Source organism: Ornithodoros turicata, chromosome 1 (genome assembly GCF_037126465.1).
Source record: "Ornithodoros turicata isolate Travis chromosome 1, ASM3712646v1, whole genome shotgun sequence".
NCBI lineage: Eukaryota > Metazoa > Arthropoda > Arachnida > Ixodida > Argasidae > Ornithodoros > Ornithodoros turicata.
This window is the reverse complement of record NC_088201.1, coordinates 48,711,355-48,737,876: the sequence shown is the minus strand read 5'-3', so window position 1 is coordinate 48,737,876 and position 26,522 is coordinate 48,711,355. Positions and strand designations below refer to the sequence as shown.

Sequence of the window (26,522 nt, the reverse complement as noted above, 5' to 3'; positions counted from 1 at the left end):
TCCAAGATTCAACCTTGCCATTGCTAGGCTAAGGTGATGTGTTGCCTTGTACCGTTGAGTTATCAAATGATATGCATGTGGCAATATGAAAATATGATAGAATGAAATGTGGAGTGAAGATTGCACAGCGGAATAAATTTGTGATGCTGGCCTCTACTCATTTCATCCATATGTGGATGAAACATTAATATAGGTTGCAGGGGAGCAGGACATCAACTGCTACTGATGCACACTTCTTAGCCCAGGTATGCTTTGGATGAATCAGAGTAGCTGAAAATGCCAAATAAACAATACCTCTTTGCCATTTATGTGTGCATAGACTGGTTTTACATATTTTGTTATCAATTCATTTATTTCCCGGGCAAGTATAAATATGAGCGGCTTCTCTGTGTAAACTTCAAAAACCACATGAATAACAAAACAATGTCTCCTGCTTCACCCCGTGCTTCGATACATCAAGGAATGAACCAAAAATCATCCTTGCTAGGTCTAATTCTGAAACACATGGCTCTAAATGGAAACAAAGCAAGACTTTTTTTTTTTTTTTTACTTCTAACATCTAACTACATATTACTAATCTTTAGTTTCAAAGTTGAATGGTTGGGCAGAACCACAGAGAAACTTTCCCTCTCAAATGAAAACCAAATGCAGTGATATGGCTGGAAGATGTGCAAACACTACACATCATCATGATTTGTGACCCGATCATTTATTTCTCTTTACACCACAGCCAGTGCCTCCACATCATTGTCATCTCATAACAGTTTCAATTACCATGCAAGAGGAATAAATCTGCTTTTTTTTCCCTTTTCCATTTTTTAGTCTAAGCAAGAGGTAGTATAATTCTGCAAACCAGAGTGGAAAAAAAATTCGAGATGCTTTTTTCCCACTGAGCTCGAGTGCACCCTGAATGTAAAATAAATATACGCAAAAAACGAGACACATTTTGGAAATTAAAAACAAAGGTGCGAGGTTCTGTTACGTTTTTGAAATCCGACAACGGGAACCAAGGACACTAGTTGACTGGGCCATTTGGAGCATCACCTTCTAGTGGCTTTTCCACAAGATTCCTGTTTGGGTCATCAGGTTTCATCGCTGGGAAAAACAGCACCTCCTATAGGCAAGGAAAAGAAAATGCTAAACGTCCAGGTTGTAAATCTGTTTTGCGAAATTCAAAGAATGAATGTTGTAAGACTTCTCCACAATGTGAAGAGAATTAAACACATGGTTTTAAAAAACAGGAAGAAACAAATTGTTCGAGAATGCAAACCTTGATGTTGTTTGAATCAGTGAGGAACATCACCAATCGGTCAATACCAAGACCCCATCCCCCCGTAGGTGGAAGTCCATATTCGAGTGCAGTGCAGAACGTCTCGTCCACTAGCTGTGCCTCATCGTCTCCTGCTGCTTTGTCCTGAGGCAGAACAAATAAATGCACATTTACATACACCTTCTCTCATGATGATGATGATGATCTTCTTAACACCAGCATTTTAACTTTCCACTCTGTTGGAGATGAGCTATCAGATGTGTTGCTGATATGGTGATGCATAACATAAAATCCAAAGACCAATGGCTGAAGTAATGTACAAGACAGAAGAGATCAAACATTCCAGCAGCAGCCAGTACAACGGTATGCATGTTTTTCAGTCATCTTGGTACACCACTGATGAAAACGATAGCAAAACATTTGCTCAGATGATAGTAGACTGAGGTGGGACTTTGGGGCAACCACAGGCGAGGGAGTCGGCAATCCTCCTCTGTCTAAAAGACTATGGGGAAGGCCCTGGTGAAAGGGATCGCCATGCAACCTACCAAAAAAGTACTCTGGTGAAACCTAGGACAAGGGAGTCACCATTCCTCCTCTGTTCTTAAAAGAAATTTAGAGTTAGCCCCAGTCAGATACACCTTCTCTCAGCTTTGTACTAGAAAAAGGAGCTGTGGCTAATTTTGGCTTCCTAAATTTTGAGCGAAAATTGACACTTCCAAAACAGTGGCATAAACGGGAACTTTATTTCACCCTTGGTTGCTAGTAAGCATTTCAACTGCCATACAGCACAAGCGTGCCCAATACCACTTTATTTAAATATAGTAAGGATAAATCAAGGCGTATCACAAAGGGAAGCAAACAAGCCACGAACTTTAGCATCTCGATTTCGCAAAATTTGGTGGCCGCTAATATGTGCCCTAGGCCCGGCTCGCGAAAAACTTGTGTCGCTAAATTAAAGGATTTTACAGTATTCATTCTGCTGTCATTTTTCTGCAGTGGTAAAGCAAGAATTGCCACGTTCGTACAATACTTGAGACATGTCGTATCCAGCTCATACTATCCAAGGGCTGATGGCATAGCTGAACACGCCATTCAAAAGCCTGGGAAGCTTCCTCATTAAAGGCGCACACAACATCGGTTTCGCTGTGTGCCATGAGACCCAACATTACAGCATTCGCAAATCCCTAATCCAAAAGCTTATGTGCTGTGCATCTGGAACAGTGTCACACAACAGCAATGCGAGATATGTAGCAGCTGACAGAAGCAGCTGTGCCACTGCACTAAACAGCAGCGTCTCGACACGGAATGTTGCTTGTGACTGTTTATGATACAAGGCAAAGATCTGCTTGCCTGCTATTGCAATAGAAAATGTATCAGCTCCTAGATCCTACAGACCTGTATGTGAACGGCAATGCACAACAAGTATCATTTTAGAGATTTGGAGATTTGACACAAATTTCATATGAGTCCAGATATTCATACAAGTTTCAGATGTGTTCCACAAGTGAGTGAGGAAAAGGCCATGGAGGAGTGTCAATGAGATTAGATCTTAACGCTGAGCGAGCGTTTCACGATTTCTTTGGAATACAGGGACACACATGGACAATGGAAAGGTGGTGTATCGCACATAGTACTTGGAGCAGACACAGGTACTGTAACCCTGCATTCACACGAGTCAGTTTTCTGCTGGCAGCAAGTCGGGAAGGAGTGAGAGGAGATCCGAGATAAACAAGGTCACTACGCGTCTGAAGACGCCCGCTCGTTCTCTAGCATTCACACGAGTCAGTTTCCCGGCGGCTGTCAGTTTTCCGATCCCTTCTGTATTCGCGCTTGTGCATTTCGTCTGTGTCTAGCGTAGGATGGACCAATGAAAGAAAAAACTTATAGCACTTGCGCTCCTTGTGGATGACGCAGAGTGCATTCACGTGAGAAACGGGACAAGATATGGGCCAAAGAATAGATTCCGAAGAAGCGCTATGGAATTATGTAAAACAGTATTAACCCAAATCTCCGTCTGGACGACCCAAACGTCTGTCAGATTATTTTAAGAATAAACGTTGTAACATTCGATTTTATTTTCCACAAATGAAGCGTATCTCGATGCTGAGCACCAATATAGGCGCGATAGCGTGCCGACAAGTGATCGATTGGCGATGATCGACGCTGCGATGTCGAGCTACAGGTAGTCAATAATTCATTTAATTAAATTAAATCAAATCGATTTTTATTTTCCTTTCCGTAGGAAGAGTAGCTACCAATTATGTTTTTCTACACGTATTGAAAAGGTGCAAGCGAACGATTATGTGTAGTCAACGTTTGTCCAGCGAAAGAAATATCCGCGCTTTTAAAATTCATGCTTTGTATTCCATGTCTGTTTCCCCTCACGCAGAGAAAAATCTTCCTATGCAACACTACATTGTAGGCGTCTATCTATGCATTGCATAACTGTTCCGAAGCTGCTGCGCCGGTGTGCCGTTGCACCACTTTCGCGGTAAAGCCAAGTATCGTTGGCGTTCCAATTCAGAATTGTCCATAGTACAGTGAATGCCGTTGTATGGGACACATGCAGAGCAATCCTGATGAAATAAAAAGCAAGCGTGATAAGTATCCGTTGCGTTACCTTATCCATCTGCCGGCAGCAGACGCCGTCGGTCGTCAGAATCTGTGCCGGGGGGGACAAGATATCCGGCTGCCTCCGACTGCCGCTCCGGAGATCAGAAAGTGGTGACGTGGCACCAGAGAGCAGTGACGTTCCCTGCCGCCTGAGCGTCAGCCGGCAGAAAACTGACTCGTGTGAATACAGGGTAATGCGCAAATTGTGTGCCTCATCGCAATATCAATGTTCTACCTTTACGAGCACCAAAGGACTAGGGCTGTGCGAATAGTGAAATTTTGGTTCGAATCGAATACAAAACGAATATTTATTTCTTCGAATAATAATTAATCGAAAACATTCTAATATTGCTACTGGTACTACTGCACAGAAAACTATGGCTTAAAAAATATCTTCTGCCAGCATTCACATAATCGATCAGCATAGCCATTGTCATATTTGTGATATATTCCAATAGCTGCTGCATATCCTTTGGGAGCAGGGAAACCATTCCACATGTAATAGCATTTTGAATTATGGAGAACAAGAATTAACTTGTCTATGACACTCAAATGTAACAGTAAACTTGCACAACTTCAGAACAGGAAAAGAAAAAGAGAATGAGAAGGTCGTCAGGGCAGTTTTTCAGGGAACGTGGTTCTCGTATCATATGACATAACAGAGGTTGTGAAAACAACAGAAAACTTACATAATTCACAGACGGTCAATTATATCTCATTCACTGCTTTCAGTAACAATTGGCCTCAAATATACTTCGTAACTCTTTTGCTTCTATTAGTGGCTTTCCACTGGCGGCTAGAGTTGACCAACCATTGTTACTTTGAACATGCAAGACACTGTGCTAGATTTTAGTGCCGCGTTATGTTATCACTGCCGGTAACTGTTCCCAGCTTTCCTCTAGCTCAGAACAAAAATTACAAAGAAACGCCGCCTAAAGCAGTACTTCCAAGTACACACTTGAAATGCTGCACGTCGTCACAACTGATTAGTTGCGTTTTGAGAAGACAGAAAAATGTGCTCCACTCTTTAGTGCTTGATGTGCCGTTTAATGGTAAAATATTAGGGCATAGCCCTGAGTTGTTTCATAATGTACCACGAAATAAGGCGCACACGAGGTGTAATCCTTATCTGCATATGGAAGCGTGCTCCAACTCCCCATAAAAGTTTTGGATTTTTATCCGATTGGATTGGATTCGCCCCAGTGTGGCACACATTGGAACCGAAAATCCGCCTAATTTCAGCCTGTAGAAACCGAAACTGCCAGATATGCCCGCCACTGCAGTGGGTGATAAATGACTCGAATATATTCTACGTATTCTGCAATACTATTTGAATCGAATGTCGAATACATGATTCCTGTATTCGGCCAGAATATAGAATACTCTGAATATTTGCACAGCCTAAAAAGGACACATACCTTGGCTTGCTGTTCAAAGCGCTGCCTTTGCACTAAGGGGTCATTCAGTTCAGTATATGCATTCACAACTTCCTTGCGGGCAATAAACAGCTCAAATCGTTCTGTGAGGCCCTTCACTGACCGGTGCCTGAAACAAACAAGTATTGAGAGCCACTTCAATGCAGTCCAATAAATGTACAGACATGTATTTTTTTTAAAATGGCTCAGGTGCTACCTCAATGAAGAACACCCAGGAGGATATGTAAATCTTCAGGTTACAAATGTCCATTATTATGCTGGACTATTACGGACTGTCGGCTAAACTCACCACTTTGAAAGAGGACTCATGACTTCAGGGTGGTCACATATGAAGGTAGGACTAATGCACTCTTCTTCAAGGAAATGACCAACAAGCTTGTCCAGCAGACGAGCGGAAGTCCTCGGAGCAGGACATTCTACTCCATTCTTTATACAAAGTTCCGAAAGTGCTGCATTTGCTTCTGTAAGACAAAATGCATGGAAACAAAGCAATGATCATTTAAAATTAGGGGTGTGCTCGAATTTGAGTTATTGACTTCGAATCGCATATCAATCACTGGAAGTATTCGATTTGCGAATCGAATATCCAATATTCATTCTTTCGAATATTCGATTATTCCCCGAATATGAACTACACCACCCCGAAAGTGCGCTTCACCTGATGCTTCCCTGCATGAGGTGAGGCCTGCCTTACGAAATTGCCAGCGCTAGAGGACCAACACAGGTGGACTGTTGTTGTATAGCCTAAGACAATGTTAGCGCAAGTTAATTGTGTATACTTCGTCGGAGGAAGCAGTGGCATCCCTCCCATGTGCACATTAGTGTTGCCGGCATGTGATTTTGGTTTGATGTCTGGAAGGCTGCCTTTGAAAAGTTAACAATTTATTTGTTTCACAAGTGACCTGTGGATGTTCAGAAACAATTACAGCCTCATCTGTGAAATATGCCACTGCCTGACATCAAATTTTGAAATCAAGATAATTACCCTAGTAAGTGTAGCCTCACCTGAAAAGCAGAAAACACTAGCGCGTAAAATTAAAGAGTAGGGGTTTCCTAAAGAAGAATTGTGTCTCTTCTTGTGACAGTTAGCTCCAGAAAAATTACACTAAAGCCATGGGCTACAAATTGCAAGCATTTAGTGCAAAAGGTATAAGCTGTAAAATTTGCACGAATATTTATTCGATACGGTATTCAGCATTTTTCCCCACATTCAATTCAATACAGTAGACTTCCATTAATACGACTCGAGATAATTTGTTTTTTGCTTAATTCGATTGAATTCGAAGGTGCCGTCAACTGCCCATATGTTTCTATTGATAAAAAAGTTCGTCATTTTGAACGTGAAAGCAGTCCACATCGTATAATTCCACCAATGTGTTCACGAACCAGGCATCCGCGTGTCCCGCGTTGCAACGCACATAACAACAGAAGAAAAGTTCACTCTAAAGCTCAGGTGGCAGATGGATACTGAACAGTACCGATCCGTAATGATAACCTCGAGTTTTTGTGCAATGTACACTATCGTCTTTGCGTACGTAAGCTATACAGCTGGTGGTTCTGCACACGCACTATAGGTCCGTTGCCTCAGCCTAAATATTACATTGTTGAACAAATTCCAATATATATCACCTTTTCCAGTTGGGCATTACATTAATTTATCAAGAAAGCTGGAACTTCTAATGGCGATGAACTGGCGTACATTTTCCCTACACAACAATTCTTGTACCTAGGTGTCCGTGTACCGAGACGGCCGTACCAGAATGCATTGTACCGAAATGTCCTAGAGCCGTCTCCCATGCACCTACGTAGCATGCACTGCCACGCATCAAGCCCTCATTCAGAGCAGCTCCCTTTAGTTTGAACTCCACTTTATTCTAATGAGTCTTCGGGATTAACGAGATTGCACTTGTGCAATGCTACAGGAGCACAGGTGGAAAAATAAATGCGCAACTATGTGTACTCGTACAAACACAGATCCAGTATGAGTTTATTACCTGGTGTGTAAAGCTGATCTGGAGCAGGTAACTTCACTCCTAGAGCCTTTTCCAAATCAGGCAACATGCGGACTCGTCGGAATGGTGGTGTAAAGTCAATTTCTACAGCCTCACCATCTGGGCCGTCAGGATGATAGGTTACTTTGTAGGACCCCACCAAGGACTTCACCATGCCTGTTCAGCATACAAATTTTCTTAATCACCAACGCGTCTATATTTCCTTTTATTATTATCATGCATCGTAATAGTATTGCCAACAAATGCAAGAAGCTGTGGCAGCCAAAGTAGGGAATACTGTACCTGAGAGTAGGGTTTCAGTTATTTCCATGAGGTCGTTGTAGTCAGCATAGGCCATGTAGAATTCACATGTGGTAAACTCAGGGTTGTGCGTCAAATCAATGCCCTCGTTACGAAACTGCCGTCCAATCTCGTACACCCGATCAAGGCCTCCCACAATCAGCATCTGTAAATAGTGTAGAAAACAGACATAAAACAGATAAAATTTTTTACTTGGAGCCTGATAACACCGTCTTGAAGGAAGCTATCTGAGACACATTGTATATTCATTCTGGGGTCAGCGATTAGATATGCACCGTAATTTCACGCATATTAGCTGCGGCTTATGCACAATTTTTTTTCCCACAGGCACTCTGCGGCTTATCTGATGACTATTTTTCCCTGGTATTTTCCCCATACGCCAGTTTTAACAAAAGGGTGGTCAGTGTCTCTGGAACAGCCCTGCCCAGCCAATGCACGAACAATGCGTAACAGGGGCGTGTCCACATTCGAGTAGACTGACCTTCCTTTTGCCTTCACCCAAGCAGATGTAACGAAAGTGGTGACAGTGACTCATGTCTTCTGGAAAGCCACTGACCCGTCGATCCATGAAAAACACACAACAAGGGCACAATCCGATCTTGGTAGAACACTACAACCGACCTCCTTTGTTGCACACCATGCCAACCCCCAGGTATGGACCATAGGGTTTATGGCCTTCTCTATGGTCTCCTTTGTCACGCAAATCAGTTGCGTCGTATTGCCTAAAGCTTATCCGCGAGTGCGGCTTATCTCCCCAAAAATTTACAAAACATTCCTAAAAACGGCTCCTGCAGCTTATACACGTAAAATTACGGTACTTCTGGAAATTTCCTGGAACGATTAGCACCACAATAAGGCACCCAACTTTCAATCAGTTGTATAATGTCCATAGACTGTATCACTGTGACACATGGTAATGCCATGGTATTAATCAGGATACTCCAGTTAAAACAGAAGTACTACATAATGGTTTGGGTCAAGCTGAACGAAGGATGGAAATAAAGATTGTTCCTCTGCAGGAATATACCCATATATATTCAACATCGTGTTCAACGAACAGTACTATGGGCATCGTAACTAAAGTGCAGGAATATAGCGCAATGCAGCTGCAGGAGGTACAGTGCAATCTCATTAGTAATTAGAACTCAAAGGGGACCGAAGATTTGTCCAAATCAAACAGAGTTCTAACTAAAGGCAGTCACTCTAAATTAGGGTTTGATGCGCTGGCAGTACATACTAGGTGCATCGGAGACACATCATGGCTTTCTAGGCCGTGGCGCACGATGGCGGACACGCAATGTCGGAAATATTTATTTACAAGAAAGCATCTAAACACGTCAGGCCAGACAATAATCTGTTACTTATTGATTCGAATGCCGACAGCATTCCACATTCTGAATATTCAGCATTCCCTAGGCATAATATCAGGGGAATGAGACATCCAAAAAGCTCACAAATATCACTGCATAGCACAGCCAGCACATCAAAATGGCACAGATTGAAAAAAAAAAAAAATATAATAATAATAATGCAAAGAAAAGAACAGAGAGAGTGAGAAAAAAAAAGAAAGAGTACTATTAATCACTTTCCGTTGAACTCTTGAGCCATGAAAAAAAGCTGGAGGAGTCCGGTGCATTAACAATGCTAGAGGGTAGTGTGCTCCAACTTTGGATTGTGTCACAAAAGAAGGACTGCTTGAAGACATCGCTGCTGTAGCGATACAGCCCAATTTTTTTTTTTTTAATATGCACTTGCATTAACTTCTTCAGCAGTGACATCGTTTCAACATCCTATCAACATCATTTGCGATGCTGAACCCAACCTAATCACGAATCGCACGAACGCGAATATCGCCAACCCAATTCCAAAAAGTATTGGCCATCCTCCACACCATTTTGTTGGCGTGTAGTAAACAAGAAGTGCCGTTTGATACCCTTAAAACAGAGAGCTTTGCCAACCACAAGTAAACGGCATCGTGCCGTGCCAATCGTGCACACCATTACAGTGGGTCATTTCTTGCATCTCATTCCACAAGTACCACCTCTATAAGTAATTTTTATACAAGTAGTAATAACTAAACTTAACACCTAATAAGTACCGCAAACGTGCATCTGACATGCGCTTCCGGGCCAGTGCGTAGAAGCTGACGACCGGGCAATATAGTTCGAATAAACCGTTGCGCACGTTCATATGTTTGAATTATCGGCAGATTTCTCCCCATTGAAATACAAGACTTTGACACGTACCCGAGAGTCAGTTTGAATTATTTGGAAGTTCCAATTAAAAGATTTCAAATTAATGAGATAGCACACTATTGAAATGATGAACTAGAAAGAATGAAGCACATTAAATATGCATCCACACTTATATAAGTGGGGCAGACTGGCAGGTGTTTAAACATTAGACTCTTAGAAGATAAAAAGAATGCTGACAGCCCTTGTGCGAATTCAGCACTGGTTGACCACTTAAGGCGGACTCGTGCAATCTAGTTAACGTTTGCTTCTGAAGGGCGTTGGCTGCACCGTCCCAAAATTTTTTTTCTTCGTTTTGCTTTTCTTGAGCACTCCAAGGAAGTAATATAATCGGCGCCAGCGTGCAGAACATGCTAGCAAACGACAAAGCCATTACATTTACAGGGATCTGGAAAACTGCAGCAAGCTTGTTGAATTTGTTGATTCCAATCAATTCCCAGACTGCTACTCTAGGGAATGACATCATTTTGACCCAAATATAAAGGGCAGGCGGGTCGAGAGATGCAATTTTGTTGCATCTCTCACAGACAGACATGTATTGAAAATTTGAGAAACTTTAATTCACCAAAAATCTGTGGATCCTGTCAGGCCTCCAAAAATGTGTCATTCCCTAGATAAACTCACACACAGATAAACACAACATTCCCTAGATACACACACCTATACTTGTTTCGTGTAGAAATTTTGCGACGTTTACGGGAACCCTGCGAACAAAAAATCCCCATAGAGTTTCTTAAGAAGTGAGTCTGCCTTAAAGGAATGCTGCACCTGTGTCTCGCTATTCGAAGAGATCGTTGTTCTGGAAAATGCGCGTGACCTGGTAGGCCAAGTTTTAGCCGTGTTGAAGAGAGATAGTGTTCCCCCTGTTACCCTCTTTCCACCCATCAGGAGGTTATTGAAAGTGTGGGTGCTGGGTGTCATTAAAGGGTTTGCTGTGTTTGAGAACGCATTGTACTGTGCTCCTCTTTGCTCCCTGTCTCAGGTTTCCTTGTTTTGCGATGCACCAGCTTGCCTGCACCCTAGCACTTTTAACACTGAAACCATGGTAACAGTTGGTATCCCCCAGTGTAGAAAACCTAGATATACTACAGCAGAGCCCCTTTATGGTAAACTGGTCAGGACTAAGCCATAGATTTACTATATCAGGAGTTTTACTATATCAGGAGCATCTTAAGGCGGACTCATGTGATCTAGTTAACGTTCGCTTCCGGAGAGAGTTAGCTGCAGCGTCGCAAAATTGTTTTCTTCGCTTTGTTTTCCTCCCGCTTTCCAAGGAAGGAATATAATCGGCGCCAGCGTGCAGATCACGTTAGCAAACGGCAAAGCCATTATTTTCATTCGCAGTATTCTGGAAAACTGCAGTAAGCTTGTTGAATTTGTTGATAGCCATCAATTCCCAGACTGTTACTGTAGGGAATTACATCATTTTGCCCCAAATATCGCGGGCAGGCGTGCCGAGGGAAGCGATTTTGTTGCATCTCCCATAGAGTCCCATGCATTGAAAATCTAACCTTAATTCGGCAAAAGTCAGTGGATCGTGTCAGGCCTTCAAAAATGTGTCGTTCCCTAGATAAACTCAAGGGGAACACGCCTGTACATCTTTCATGTAGAAATTTAGAGAGGTTTACGAGAACCCTGCGAGTAAAAATTCCCCATAGACTTTCTTAAGAAGTGAGTCCGCCCACAAGATCCCTTAAAATGTTGCAAAAAGGCGCTGAAACTGAACAAAAGGTTTATTTGGCACTTATTTGGCACTTATTTGGAGCCTCATTTTTGCACCCTCTCAGCTTTTTCCTTTTTCCGCTTGTGCCGTCGAATATCGCGTCCTCGATCCGCTTCCTGTTCTTCACAAGAACAGACACTGTAGATTGCGACACACCAAACTCCTCCTCAATCTTTTTCCCCTTTCTCTGGTTGCCATCCACCATTTTCAGTACACTTGCTTTTTGGACCAGGGTTAGAGCAGTCCAGTTTCGATGAGGGCTCTTGTCGCTCATGACATTATGTCTGACGAAGGACGGCAGCATGGTGTCACGAACGTCAGTGGATGGCAATCAGTGGCAATGGCACCCAGAGGCTGCAGCAGATATTCGTAACGGCAGCACCACTGTGTCGCACCGCCACCCGCCACCGCACCGCCAAAAAAAGAATACGCAAGCAACATCCCCAGCATCATCGACGTGACAAGATGGCAGTATCAGACGTACCGAAACCCACATTCTAAGTGTCCATTCTTTGCTATAAGCGATATCCTGGACTTTTTCTGTTTACTGTATTAGAAAATCCGACCACTGGGCCTGTAGGAGTTCGGTCAGGACCGCAGTTTTCTTTTACTATAAGTGGAGTTTTACTACAAGCGGAGTTACTATAACGAGGTTCTACTGTACTGTGTCCTACTGTGGGGACCAAATTGTGAGTGAAGCAATAATAAACGAGCAAAACTCTTACCTTGTGGTACAACTCAGGTGCTACCCTCATGAAGAGATCCATGTCGAGCTCATTGTGGTGCGTAACAAACGGCTTTGCTGTGGCACCACCTGCTATCATATTCATCATAGGTGTCTCTACCTGAATGAAATAGTGCAAACATGTTCAGCCTCCTGACCTTCCTACAACAAAATTCACAAAAGATACAGCATTAGAAGATGCTAACCTCTAGGAAGCCCAGGTCGTCAAAAAATTTCCTAACATAGTTCACCACTTTAGAACGGGCGATGAACTTCTGCCGCACATACTCATTCATGATGAGGTCGAGATACCTCTGCCGGAACCTCGTCTCCTGCGAAGAGGCACATTGAGTCAAGGTCGGAATCTGCTGCTGGAATGCAACGAGTACCAGACAATCGATGTTCCTGTTACTCACCTTGTCTTTCAAGCCAAAATGCAAATGAGGCAGCATATGAAGGCAGGGTGCCAATAGTTCCATCCTAGTCGGCACAATGCTTAGCTCCCCCTTTTTTGTTTTTCCTGGCACCGCCAAAATATATGCATATTAGACGTTGCCGGTCTCAAAGGAATGCAAATTCGTTTATCTTACAGTACCCTACTTTCAATTATGAATAGAGCCTGAAGTTTTAGGATTTAACACGATTCTTCCCCAAATTTGCACCCCTAATTGAAGGTTGCCTCTTTAGGGTGAAACCAGATTTTTACCCAGCAAATTGCCCTCACTGAGACATCTGTAGGAATGCACACTAACTTGTTTGGCAGCAAACGCAGTTACATCACCATTTGTATCAAAAACCAGTCCAGTTAGTTTGAGTAACTGAGCCAGATTTCTCCCCGAATTTAGCGTACGGTAAGTTTTTCCACCCAAATTTGCACGAATTTAGAGCACATGTTTATTTACCTTATTTTTACTCCCTGAATTTAGAAAAAAATACTTTCCCGACAACTTCAGGCTCTAATTATGCATAAGTGTCAAATGAAATTCTAACAACTGAGGGCTGCCGCGTTTCTGTATAACAACACCAACAAGCTATTCGCCAAGAGAATGACCACAAGCGTCGCTGCGAACGATCACTTGTGATTGGCTGTGGCGTTACGGTGACGTAGTGTGAAGGATCAGAGTGGTCGGACTACCGCCAAAAGAGCCTTTTTTTGTATTGTATCCTGCGCGTTATTGAATGAATTTACTGCTGTGTGTTCTCGAGTGAATTAATAGTCTTCTGTGTTTTTCGGAGAGTCCCCATGTCCCATTTTCTGCTGTGAGCCGTACAATTTGCAAACAAGAGCAAGGATGGTGGTGTACTGCACGGTGCCTGGATGCAGGAGCTACAGTGGTCGGGAAAGCCTGTCCTTTCATTTATACCCCAAAGGCTCGAAACTCTGGAAGACTTGGGCCGCAAAACTCTGCATGGGCAAGCCAGTTTCTGGTACATCCAGAGCTTGTAGCAACCACTTCGAGCCAGACGATTTTGTCTATCCCGTCGGAAGCTCGATATTCGGTGCGTACCACATTTCGACGTCCGGGACAAAACTCTGCAGCCCGAACTTGCCGGCCCAAAGATTGAGCTCATTAAGTTGCAGAAGGTACCTTCTGATGAAAATAATTGCACAAGCCAGTCGTTTGTTCTATTATGCTTGCTTGTCGTGTCAGTCACAACACGCTCTTTTAATCAAAGGGGTGAGGAATGTTTTGATCCGGACGGCACATTTTGTAAACTGACTCTGTCGTTCTGCGATATATATCATTTTCGCACGTCTTGAGGTTGGAAAAGAAGAACCCTGCAATCAAGTGCGGTTTCATGACAAACTTTCCTGTCGTCCTTGACAGCGTGTCACGACAAACTTTCCTGTCGTGCCTGTCCACGTAACATGCCTTACCTTGCACTTCGTCTTCCATTCATATGCGAGCAAAGTTGAACAGGAGTCTCACGAGTAACTGCAACTACCAGTAACTGCCACCAAACAAGCTGCGAAGCGCAAAACGAAAAGAAATGATCCTTCAGGCTACGTCACACGTGTAGTTCCCCCATCCACACTCAGGTGGCGACTTCGAAATTTCTCGTCGCTAATAGAGCAGTAGTTCTCAACCCCTTTCAATGGTTGCAGGAACCTTGAAAAATTCAGAGCAAGGAACCTCACGAGAGCATGTCACTATGTCACAGGGTATGGGTGAGCTTAATACATAAATGATATCGGTATAAAATAATTGCAGGCGACAGACCACATCAGAGGAAACACAAGATATCATGTATGTAATGCTGAGCCACAACAGTGCTTTGAATCTGTAATTCCACATTATCCAAGAAAATAAAGTGTTTCCTCTTTCAAGCAGCTGTTGGCTGCTCGCCGTAGAAAATCGCGGAATTTACAAGTCGGTGCCGCGGAATTTTGAATTTGCCCCAGCAGAAAACCGAGGGCCTTAGTCATAATAGTTGACAGTATTAGAAGACTGTACTCTTCCGAAACAGTGGCCTCAGTGTCAGGTTTCGTGATGGCATAATACAATCACTGATATTAGATGGCAGCATAAGCTCTCGTTTTTTAAATTCCGTGTTAGTGCCACGAAGCAACTGTGGCTGTGAGCAGAGCATCAAACTGAATGTTTTTACGGTTCGGTTCCAGTTCAACTCCAGGAGGACATGTATATCGGTTTTGAACCGGTTCAAGATGCTCTAAACCGGTTCCAAACCAGTTCATTGCACAAGGTATATGCCCTAAAATGCCCTAAAAGCCCTTATTTCTCTTCGCTAAAATGCCCTTATTTCTCTTCGCATGTCCTAGCCTGCTGCAAAGTTGTGACAAGGACCCTTGTCCACAGGAAAACAGAACTGCACAGCGTGGTTGTCCGACGTTGTCTCCATCAATGCGGGCGTCCAGCTACGTATTTCTGCTTGCATTGGAGGCTCGGGTTGCAAAAAATGTTGCATGCACCGGTCACTTTTGGAACAGGTCGGGGCACTTAAGGTAGGTAATACGAAAAACGGTCAGTCTCGAACTCTCGATGCTTTGAAACTGGTTTTGAAATGGTAACCGAAATTCTCTAAATCGGTTCGGTTCTCATTCAGCTCCATGACGACGGCGACCTTTTCGGTTCAGTTCCAGTAAGGTTCCGGCGAAAAATGATTCTTTCCGGTTTTCGGTTCCGGTTCAGCTCGGTTTGATGCTCTGGCTGTGAGCGGTGTACAGACGTGGACAGATGGAGAGAGGACAGCAGGAAGGAGTGGGGGGACAGGAGGCATAAAATGTCTAAGGAGATTCGTAAAGAGGAGGCATGAATAGCAGAACAAGCAAGAAGGTGTCTTTGTAACTCAACCCCATCCTCAAAAACATTTCAATACATAACACTTGGACTAAAAGTTACGACTATCAGACAAGAAGCATCGTCTGGACCTATTGACCATCCTAGGATCACAGCAATGCCGGAACTACCTTTCATCATCATCCATTCCGCTTCATTCCATTTCTACTATGTTCCTCATACTCAAAAAAAAGTTACACCCTATTTATCACACATCAGCTCACTTGTCCCTTTCTAATTTTTTTTTTACAGCAAGCATTTGTCATTTACATAATCTCCTCACCTGGGTGTCCCACGCATCCAAGTATGTCTCCCCTCCTGAGCTTCGCATTTACCTTGGCAAATTCTTCTTCAGAGCTATAGTACCTGAAATTATTTTTAAAGTGATATAAAACAGCTCAATGTCAATGTCTCCCAATTAGCAGCATTATGCTGGCTGCATCCTTCTGGGTGCATATTCACTATTCAGGTTACTAATGTTTTTAGTGCACTTCACACACTGGCAGTGGGAAGAAATAGTAATATCATAAACATCTCAGCATACATTGCACATGGAACGCCCCCATGATAGCAATGTCGATACTGGGGCACGGACTGACCACAGAGAAATAGAGAGAGCATATCTGATCCTCAACTAGCTGTACAAGCTCATGGCACTTTTGCTATCCAAGCTACTTCATTTACATGCTCACCTAAGGAACCAGCTATAATAGGCTCTTCCTTTTTATGCACATACAGGGTGTTTCACCTAAAGTGAAAAAAAATTTTAACTGGCGAAGCACCCACCGGAGGATTGTGGGACTTTCGGCAACTACCTTCTCCAAACTTTTGCCACCATTTAGGAAGGCTTTGGACTATTTTTAATATAGGGAAATTTATTTTTTTCAATTGAACTTTGAAAATTACCAAGCAACCCTCACTTTTTTCTTAACAGAAATATGAAGTCCTCTACGGATAACCACAGACACAACAAAAACTATGCAGACTATCGCAACAGAAATAGTCTAAAAAAATTTGTAAAAATTCCGCCTTAGCCCCATCTGCTTGATTGTCGCAAAGAAGAGCGCAGCACGTAAGATGCAAATTTTTTATTGAAAGTTAGAATTTTTTATCCCGTTAGGTGAAACACCCTGCATACAGGGTGTCCCAAGTAACGGGCGCCAAGCTTTAAACAAACGAAGCTATCTTCGTGGATGAAACCAAGTGCACGTTGTTAAGAGTTGCCGAAGCTGATAGCTAGTACTTTTTTGTTTATACTATTTAGCTAATTAATTGGAATTAATTAATAGCGAAGTGTCAATGAACAGGTTGTACAGTAAGTTGAGACATTTTCGAATAAGGCGTCCTCTACACAGTACCCTATACGGGTTTCTTTTTTCCTGCCAAAAAAAGGCCCTCAAAATTTAAAAGAGTACCCCGTCACTGCCTGCTCACGCATCTAGCGCGCGTCGCTCTTGGAATGCCCTCACACATTTGCTAGAGCAACGATATCTCCCTTATCTCTACATGCTGTGCCAGGCAGGTTTTCTTGTCCATGTCTTTCCACGATGCATCATCAACTGCTGTTTATCCCAAGGCTAACATGGACAACAAGCCCTGTCTACACAAGTGTACGAAGTTGGGGTAGTTGGTATCTTGACATACTGTTGAATGCAGCAAGAAACAACACAAGGAAGAACGAAGTTGACACCACAGTGCTAAATTCTGTAAATTCTGTCAGCTGTGAGTAAGCAGCCGTGGTGTCAACTTCGTTCTTCCTTGTGTTGTTTCTTGCTGCATTCAACAATAAACCCTGTCTGGCAGAACATGTAGAGGTAAGATGGATATCGTTGCCATAACAAATGTGTGAGGGTGTTCCAAGAGCGACGCGCGCTAGACGTGTGAGCAGGCAATGACGTGGTACCCTTAAATTTTGCGGGCTTCCTTTTTTTGGCAGGATGACAGAAACCCGTAAAGGGTACCGTACTGTGAACACCTTATTCGAAAACGTCTCAACTTACTCTACGAATTGTCCGTTGACACTTTGGCTCTGAAGTCACTAACTAAAATGTTAATTTTCATTAACTAGTACAAATGAAAAAATACTGAGTATCAGCTTTGGAGACTCTTAACAACATCTCTTAACAACATGTAGGTAGTTTCATCCATTAATATAGGTTTGCTTTTGTTTTGTTTTTAAGCTTGGCGACCGTTACGTGGGACACACTGTATATTGTGAAACATAGAATGATTTCACACATTTTGGATAAATTATACTTCCTGTTGTTTCCCATATACATATATATAAAAACAACTCACGACACATTGGCCATAACTTGGATCTTGGTGCCTTCCCCTCGCAGATCATAGAAAATGAGCTTGGTACCAGACTCTCGCTTGGCATGGACACGACCAGCCACAGACAGTGATGTGTCTTGGAGGATCTCTCCGGGTTGCAAACCATTGTATTTGCTCACAAACTCTGTTAGTGACGTGGACACGTGGAACTTGTGCGGGTAGGGATGCTCACCAGCAGCCTTCAACTGAGCTACAGCTGCAGATCGAAGTCTGAAGAACTCCTGTAACATGTGTGTATAGCTGTGCTTAACATAATGCATAAGAATGGCATAACATTTCCTTGTGCCTACAAACAAACAAACAAACAAACAAGCAAAAAACTGATTCAGTTAACACAAGGCTTCTTTATGAGCCTCATGTCACTTCTGCACACCCTCTCGTTTATCTTTAGACTTAAGGGAGGGTTACCCCTTCAAAATGTACTTTGGCTTTCTTGGACATTGCTTAGATGTACCTAAGAGAGCTGCGAGAGTGAAGGAGAACATTAGGAAGGGGTAAAATAATATGCTCTTAAGGCTCATTCACAAATACATTTAAAAAAATGGTGCAGCCTCAGCGTTCGCAGCGCAGCCAAGAGGGTGAAGGAAAGACGCGCCTCTGAAGTTGCGCAATGAACAAAATAATGAAAAAAATGGTGTTCCTTCACGAATTTTTTGAGGACGATCTATTGAACGGACTTTTGCTCTGAAAACGGGTACGGTATCAGGTGACCGAAGGGACCGGATGTTCTTATTGGGACAACTTCGTAACTTTTATAATTAAAAAGTTCATTATTAAAAGTTAACTAGGTCATTGCCGTAGGAGTTTGCTGGTGCCCTCTTAAGGAGTGCCCTTCAGCACATGCTATATTGCAACTAAAAAAAGCTATATATTTATATAAAAGTATATATAAAAAAGTTACATATATATTCTAAAAAACCTGTTTGCATTTAGCTGGGACACCCTGTATATGGTTTTATTAGCTTGATCATAAACTGTGCAAAATTCTGTAGTAGAATTTTGGCAGTGCCATTATGTGCTCAACATCTTTTGTTTTGTACCTGTTAATATTGAAATGTTCTTCACCAACTGCCTTGTTCATTTAGCCTTATCAGAACTGTGCCATTACAGAATACCTGAGGCTCAGAGGCTCTATAACAGGCAAACTCGTCAGGTTTCTTCACCGGCATCCCACTCTTTGTTGCATAAAAGTAGAACACAAGTAGCTACCCAATCCAAGGACTAACATTTGGGTCCATATTTTCTTCATCCTTATAATCTGTTTCTTGCTTGCTAGTCTGGGGTTCCCCATGCTGCTCTTGCTGATGTTTGCGTAGAAGCTCCTTCTCGGCCTTCTCCTTAGCTTTCTGCTCCGCTTTCAGGCGTCGTTTCAACTCACTGAAACCACAAAATTTGGTCTTTCTTAGTGTACGGCCAAGTAGTTATGCGTGTTGGCAGGCAGCATTGCTTTTACATATTGCTCACTATATGACACAATGTGCTGTAAGACTATTTCAAGTCCTGTACAGTATGTACCTTCCACAAATATATTTCTAATATGACAAAACTGGTACAGGTACTCTTGTGACAGATAGTAAGTCAAAACTAATTAAGGCTAATCTGTCTCTCCCAGAATGACAGATGCCAGTACGTATGCCACTGGTGCTACATGGTGGTGGCTAATACATGGTGCTTAAATGCATCGAACTAATATACAACGAATGCTCAAAAAAAAAAAGGTGCCTCCTAATTTATTTTGCATGCCCACAACATCAAATGTGGAACTCTTGGGTTCCCATGTGATGTTTGAAACTTCTGACTACCTCGTAAAATCTATTACTTCTCCTGCATGTGGCAGGACAGTAGCAGTGTGTCAGAATGGGAACAGGAAGAGAAGCCTGCACTGAGCAAGGGTGTGCGACTGAACTCCTCTATGAAAGTGGCACCCCCTGCTGAACGTTTATGGAGATGAAACAGTGGATATGAGCACACTGAGGAGCTGGCTGGAATGTTTCCGTATGTGAAAGACATGTCACATTATGGACAGACCTTCACAGCTGTCACTCTAGGAAATGAACAGTGCCTCGACCAACTCGTCCGCACAAATAGGAGGACTATAACTAGTGAATTGTGTCGGGCGCATTGAGGGAGACCTCAAAGCATTGTAGACGATCCGATCGTAGGTAACTTGGGATATTGCCAACTTTGCGCGAGGTGGGTACCACAGTATCCTACAGAGGAACAGAAACACCACCGAGTGCAGGACTGTCAAGACCAGCTGAACAAACACGAGACTGGAGAAGACAATTTCCTGGACCATCCCTTCGGACTTCCATCTCTCCATGCCCATGAGGATGGACCCAGCGGGCAACATTTCCGTGACGACGACGACGACTGTACCACAGCCGTGTCAGTGGCTGAACTCTGTTGGCGCAGGTTTTTATGAGTGTGACATGCAGGCTCTTGTTCATTGCTGATGAAAATACATCGCCAATTGTGGTGGTTATGTGGAAAAATAGAAGTCTGTACCTAAAGACTCGCTGTTCTTAATGGTGTCACTGTTACGTGTTGTGCCTTTCATAGCAATCCTCACTCATATATCTTTTATTTGAACACGCTGTACAGAGCTGTATTTGTATTTAAACACAATTTCCAAATGTTCCAGTGCTTCAACACCGTGTAAATGCATAAATATTTTGTAAGGCCAGTAACAGAGATATGTCGTAGCTGTCACATTCCTCACACACACACATACATAGTTAGACTGGGATGTTTTTTGTTCAAATGTTTAATAGGAGTCCCTCCCTCCTTTCTGAAAAGTTGTTCTTGGAGTTGTCTTTGCCCTTAAAGATCCCAAACAAGCTTGGGATCCCCTGCGTGAATCTGAAGCTCCAAAACCAACAAAATCTCAATGTACAGGTTCTCTGAGTAGAAAACAGATTTTCAGAAATTTGTGGTTTGATCATAGCTTCTTGCTTGTTCAGACTGCGCCATTAGGATCTTGCGGTGAAAAAAACTGCACAGAAATCATTTGGATCTTTATCGACTGCATTTCTTCTGGTGGAACAAAATCGCTGATGATGAACTGATGATGAAATCACTTTCACAAAAATAAGATCACTATAGGCAGGCTTGCAATTTGCACGAAAGAATAGTACACAACAGAACACTCGCAGAATCACAAGGTGACCTGCCATCAGGGAATGCTTTTCCCCATGAAACTCGCCGGTGTAAGCCATGTCTTGTGTAACGGTAATATCATGTGCAAATGGGTTCTCCAACCTGTAGTGAGGCAATACTGTCCAGATCATGTGGCCCTGTTCAATGTTTAAAAATTCATACAACACATCATTTCAAAATCTTAAAGGGATGTTTAACTCATACTCTATGCTATCAAAATGTAAAACTTGTGAAGAGGGCTTCTCCAGGAATCTTTCATATTTACAGCACATGTTGAGAGGTGGTCATTTCTGGCTTACAGATCTCACGCACTGGCACTTGGAAGATTTTGGAAGTATTTTGGAGAAGCTACAGCCTGGCAAAGTTAAATATAAAGCTACAAATTTCCTTCCAAAGGTTTCATTAATATTAATAACAAACACATTTTGGTCAGACTATGTTGCTGGATTTGTTCACAATTAACCAGCTTAATTCAAAGTTGCTGTTTTCGCCTATAAGAGTGCGTTGGTGACTACTGAGGGAATTAAAGGAGTACAGAGAGCCATCCAAAAAAATTTCAGATTAAGACATCTGATGAAAGTGTGTGTGTCATTATACAGAATAGCGCGGAAGGTTTTGATGTGTACAATTTGTTTACCAGAAAAAAAATCACATAAACATAGCTCCGCGCCTTCACCCTTAACTCGCCCCTCCAGCTATAACGAGGATGAGGAGGTATGATGGCACGTCACCGATGACGGCATAAGGAGACTCGTTCTGGTTTGCCGGTCAGTGGGGGTCAGCGCCTTGTCCCTTGGCCGCCGTAAACCTGTTTCGCCAGTTTTCCCGGAGAGTTGGGGATAGAAGCAGCGGCCGACGCATTACCGAGCAAGGAGAAAGGCTTTATCAGAACCCCGAACAGCCGAGTAGCAGACGACAGCGGAGTAGCAGACAACATTTCTCTAGGCCAATCAGCAAGCGTTCTCCTTATAGCGTCAGCGCGAGGTTCCAGGCAGATCACAGGCTGGTACTGCTCTTCACCACTGTTGCGCACGGTCGCTTTTTGCGGCGTATTTTAAATTCAATTTCTGCGATAATTATGACTCTGTGGTGTAAATTACTTCGCATGGTGCATCTTACTGGCCTACTTAACAGTTTTATAGGAAGAAAACTGGGTGTTAAAAATGACTTCTGTGCTACTTTAAAACCTTGTACAAATATTTAGCATTCATGTAGTAGGATACAAATATTACATGGGTGTTCGGAAGTAGTTTGTTAAAGCTATGTTGAATTAATACTGAACTGCATGAAGACTGGGGCCCATGCTGAACAAATAACCGCACCAGCTCCACACAAACAAAGATTAGCGTGAATGAATGGTTTGAGGGCATGGCTTCACTGCTGCAACTAATACGAAGTGAAACAACTTTTAACATGGAATGAAAACTAGAAAAAGCAGCAAAAACAACTGAATCATACTGGAGGCACATTTTAATATGCAAGTTGCAGCAAGTTCTATCACAAGTGCCTACTATGCTTTGCACACAGCATCCCATTTTGTCCCAGGGTCTCTTTGGGTTACGTGTTGCAAAGCATGTGTTGAAGGATAGAACTCACCGGTCGTTCACTTTTAACTTGTGGTCCCCTATCCCCGATGTATAGCTCCGAGAGGCCGTGTAGATCGCACGAGAGAACAGCTGAAGGTGTCTCTCGCCGTTCAACAGTCTCTGGCACGCTGTACGTAATGCCATCACCTGAGAGGTATTTGTGTCCAGTCAGGCACTTACTTATGCCCAATAAGATTGAATGTGAAAAACGACTTTGTGTGTGTTGTGAGCAGTTATCGTCATTTTGCGCTCCCATCGGTAAACTTCTTCAGAGCTCTTTCATATTTGGTTGACTCATTGATGATTCGGGGTTTTACGTCGAGGGGCTACGACCGTGAATAAAATACTCTCACGATCATAGCTGACTTTCAACGCAAAACCTCGAGTTATCAATCAATGATCACGAGCGATTCTACTTTGTTACTTCATAATTTCTACTTTTGCACGTAGTGCACTAAGTTACGAAAGAACCGCGAATAAGACACGTGGATGCCGAGTCAGCTAGCATAGCTACTCCCGGCAATTTTGCCATAAAGGACTGTCTACTACCTGTGAAGACGAGACTTTTGTACACACAATAAGATTATACACCCCACTGAGTGCACAAAAATTGCTTGAAAGCTTACTTTTTGCTCAGCTTCTCGCCGGCATCTGCCATAGTCACTGCGTGTATGGTGAACCAAAAGGAGTCGAAAATGGCAACATTAATCCGATTGCGGCTAGATTTGGCTCACGAGCACTGCACGACTGTACTTTGACCTAAACTGGCGATGAATAATCGCGTTGTTATAGAAAGTTAATGGTTAATTCCTAATTTTGAGTTGTCTGTAATATAAAATTGAATTCGAGAGTTAGCATTTACATAATTTAGTGGCACTAGCACTAGCACTACTGTGCGTTGTTTTCAACATCCGTTGGCCATTACTTCCGGTAGAACCGGTGCATGTGGTCGTTGTCGTTGGTTTAGGTTGGTTTGCGGGGAATCTGATCACGCAAAACAACGCAAAAATGGTCGTGGAACCTGCCCTAGCACGAGTTATCAGCAGAGCCAAACAACTTGACGAGCTAGTTGCGAGCTTGAAAGCTCAGTTACAGTCTCTTCGAGCTCTGAAGGCCGACCAATATGTACAAGCTGAGTCTTCACGTTTGCGCAAAGAGAACGAAGTATTGCGACAAGAAGTTGAGGTTTGGAAGAATCGTCTCATTCAGGCAGAAATTAGAAACGGGATTGAACAAATTCCGCCTCCATCTGCAATCAAAAAATCGCAGGATGCAGCCGTTGCAAAACCTGAGCCTCCAGTAGCGATCGCCGGTGGGGGCGACGAACAAAAAGGGCAAGCAAAGAAGAGAGCCAACGCAGAGAAGAAGGCGAACCCTCCAGCAAAAAAGGAAAAGGGTGAAGAGAAGAAGAAACCTGCAGATGACAGCGATGACAAGGCTGTAGACATTGCACGCCTGGATCTTCGCATCGGTCGCATCATTTCGGCTGCCAAACACCCAGATGCAGACGCGCTCTACGTAGAACAAGTCGATGTGGGAGAAGAAAAACCACGCACAGTTGTTTCAGGGCTCGTCAAGTTTGTACCACTTGAGGAGTTACAGGGTCGTCTTGCCGTCCTACTCTGTAACCTCAAGCCAGCGAAAATGCGAGGCGTTACATCTGAGGCTATGGTCATGTGTGCTAGCACACCGGAGAAGGTTGAAGTCTTGGAGCCACCCCCTGGTTCCGAACCGGGAGACAGGGTGCACTGTGTTGAGTACCCTGGCCAGCCCGACGTGCAGCTGAATCCAAAAAAGAAAATATTTGAGCAGGTAGCCCCAGATCTAAAGACAAACAGTGATAAAGTAGCCACCTACAAGGGAGCCACGTGGAGAGTTCAAGGCAAGGAAGGGTACATTGTAGCTGCCTCACTTGCTGGTGTCCAGATTAAATGAAAGTATGTCGACATGTATTGATATAAATGCTATACCAATGAAATAAACAGTTTATATTGGGACTTGTTTGTTGTCCCCCTGAAAAAAAGAAGAAAGGCAGACATAAAATAGGCCAAGATAAAGGCAAATATCACACCACGCAGGTTCCTACAGAAGATAAGTCTTTTCATTTGCAATCTTGTTGGGGAATATTCCGAAGCTACTGACCTGGGGCACAACACGAAAGTTTGGGTTGCCACAACTGTGGCAGAAAAGAATTCAGCAAGGCAAGCTATTGAAGGTCTTGTGGGCACTGGCATGGCATCTGAAAGAATGGAGATGGTCTGCACAGAATATACTTTGACAGATTTTGAGCTGCATTTGACTACGTTACTTCTAGATGCCATGTGGAAAATTTCATCCAGCAATACATCTTTGTTCTTGAAATACACAAGAAAAAAATGTTGCATATCCACATCCCATGCAACCCCTCCAAGCATGTGTAATGCATTCCTAGCCACTAATCGATTCACCACATGGAGTACGAACCCCACATTGGTAAAGGAGATATTAACTAAAAACTCCGGGCAAAAAAGGCGACTGTTTCGACACTCACCACCGCTGCCGGCACGATGAAGAAACTGGCCGTGACGTAAAAAGCAGGCTAGCTTGGTGCAACATTGGAGTAAGCAAAGGGTGTAAGTGACATCAGTCTGCTTGCAGGGGGTGTCGGGTGACCACTCAACACATTCTCTTGCACAGAACTGCGCTCGCGTTTAATGTAGTATGGCAAAAATAGAATATATTTCTGATAATAGGCCTCCTTTCGAGCTGTTCTCCACTGCATTGCACACTAGAGTATTCAGCTTACTTACACGGGCATTCCCAGGATTTTTTCTAGGGGGGCGTGCAAGAGTGCAAACCCGCACCCCCCCCCCAGGTTCGCTGGGGTTTGCGAATTTGTTTTCAACATCCGTTGGCCATTACTTCCGGTAGAACCGGTGCATGTGGTCGTTGTCGTTGGTTTAGGTTGGTTTGCGGGGAATCTGATCACGCAAAACAACGCAAAAATGGTCGTGGAACCTGCCCTAGCACGAGTTATCAGCAGAGCCAAACAACTTGACGAGCTAGTTGCGAGCTTGAAAGCTCAGTTACAGTCTCTTCGAGCTCTGAAGGCCGACCAATATGTACAAGCTGAGTCTTCACTGTAAGAGCTATATCAGTCTCAGCAATTTTAACTTTTCATCAGAAAGGTAAAATCTGCGAACCTTCGCGAACTCCAGCGAACCTGACTGGAAATTTGAACATTCGCCGACCCCCTTAAATCAGCGGGTTCGACTGCGAACCTGATATTTACGAAAAGTTTGTTACATCACTACATGTGACCTCTCTCTCGCTTCCTCATTGGAGGAGATACCTGCTGTGCCAAGCTGTGGTGTCCAAGCAGCAACAGTTTTCAAGCTGCGGTTTTCTATGCGTGTATTACCCCCTAGCTGTTTCTCTTCAAATGTAAGTTCACACTGATGCAAATAAATTGCATTTCACATAGACCCGGAATAACTTGAGATAAAGTGTTGCAACCCTTTTTTATCACTTTTCTTTTAAAGTAAACAAATGAAATTCTCGCTGTGGCATGACTAAGGTCAATTAAGGCACAGGTCAACAATAAAGTCAAGAACAAGTCATAGTGTAATATAAATATATATTATTCCTTTAGGACACAAATTCAATAAGTTTAGGTCAATGTAACCATTAGCGCATGGCTTGACTTGAACTAGCAAACACATAAAGTTGCTATGTGGAGATGCAAGACTTTGATGTACTGGAAGGGAAGAAGTGCCCTCTTTGGTTTTCTCTTGAAGTAGAATAAAATTCAAATGGTTAGGAGCATCTAGGT

At 43.2% G+C, this 26,522-nt stretch overlaps 2 protein-coding genes across 3 annotated transcripts; one reads left to right on the top strand and one right to left on the bottom strand.

The window, feature by feature from the left end:
- Nucleotides 1-687: 687 nt before the first annotated feature.
- On the bottom strand, nucleotides 688-23,445 carry LOC135378204 (lysine--tRNA ligase-like). 2 transcript variants are annotated; one of them, XM_064611148.1, is made up of 14 exons: nucleotides 23,338-23,436; nucleotides 22,722-22,858; nucleotides 19,193-19,343; nucleotides 17,928-18,187; nucleotides 15,913-15,995; nucleotides 12,747-12,850; nucleotides 12,537-12,662; nucleotides 12,332-12,451; nucleotides 7,614-7,776; nucleotides 7,314-7,487; nucleotides 5,609-5,780; nucleotides 5,302-5,428; nucleotides 1,271-1,414; nucleotides 688-1,114 (listed from the first exon to the last, which is right to left on the bottom strand). In XM_064611148.1, the coding sequence occupies exons 2-14, from the start codon at nucleotides 22,853-22,855 to the stop codon at nucleotides 1,016-1,018; spliced, it is 1,857 nt and encodes a 618-aa protein (XP_064467218.1). In that variant the 5' UTR covers nucleotides 22,856-22,858; nucleotides 23,338-23,436; the 3' UTR covers nucleotides 688-1,015. The 2 variants fall into 2 exon arrangements, with proteins under 2 accessions (XP_064467218.1, XP_064467219.1); XM_064611149.1 differs by lacking the exon at nucleotides 22,722-22,858 and having other exon boundaries at nucleotides 23,338-23,445.
- A 192-nt stretch (nucleotides 23,446-23,637) lies between these two features.
- LOC135378205 (aminoacyl tRNA synthase complex-interacting multifunctional protein 1-like) lies at nucleotides 23,638-24,708 on the top strand. Its single transcript, XM_064611151.1, has one exon. It carries the CDS (start codon nucleotides 23,720-23,722, stop codon nucleotides 24,644-24,646), a length of 927 nt encoding a protein of 308 aa, XP_064467221.1. The 5' UTR covers nucleotides 23,638-23,719; the 3' UTR covers nucleotides 24,647-24,708.
- Nucleotides 24,709-26,522: the final 1,814 nt, after the last annotated feature.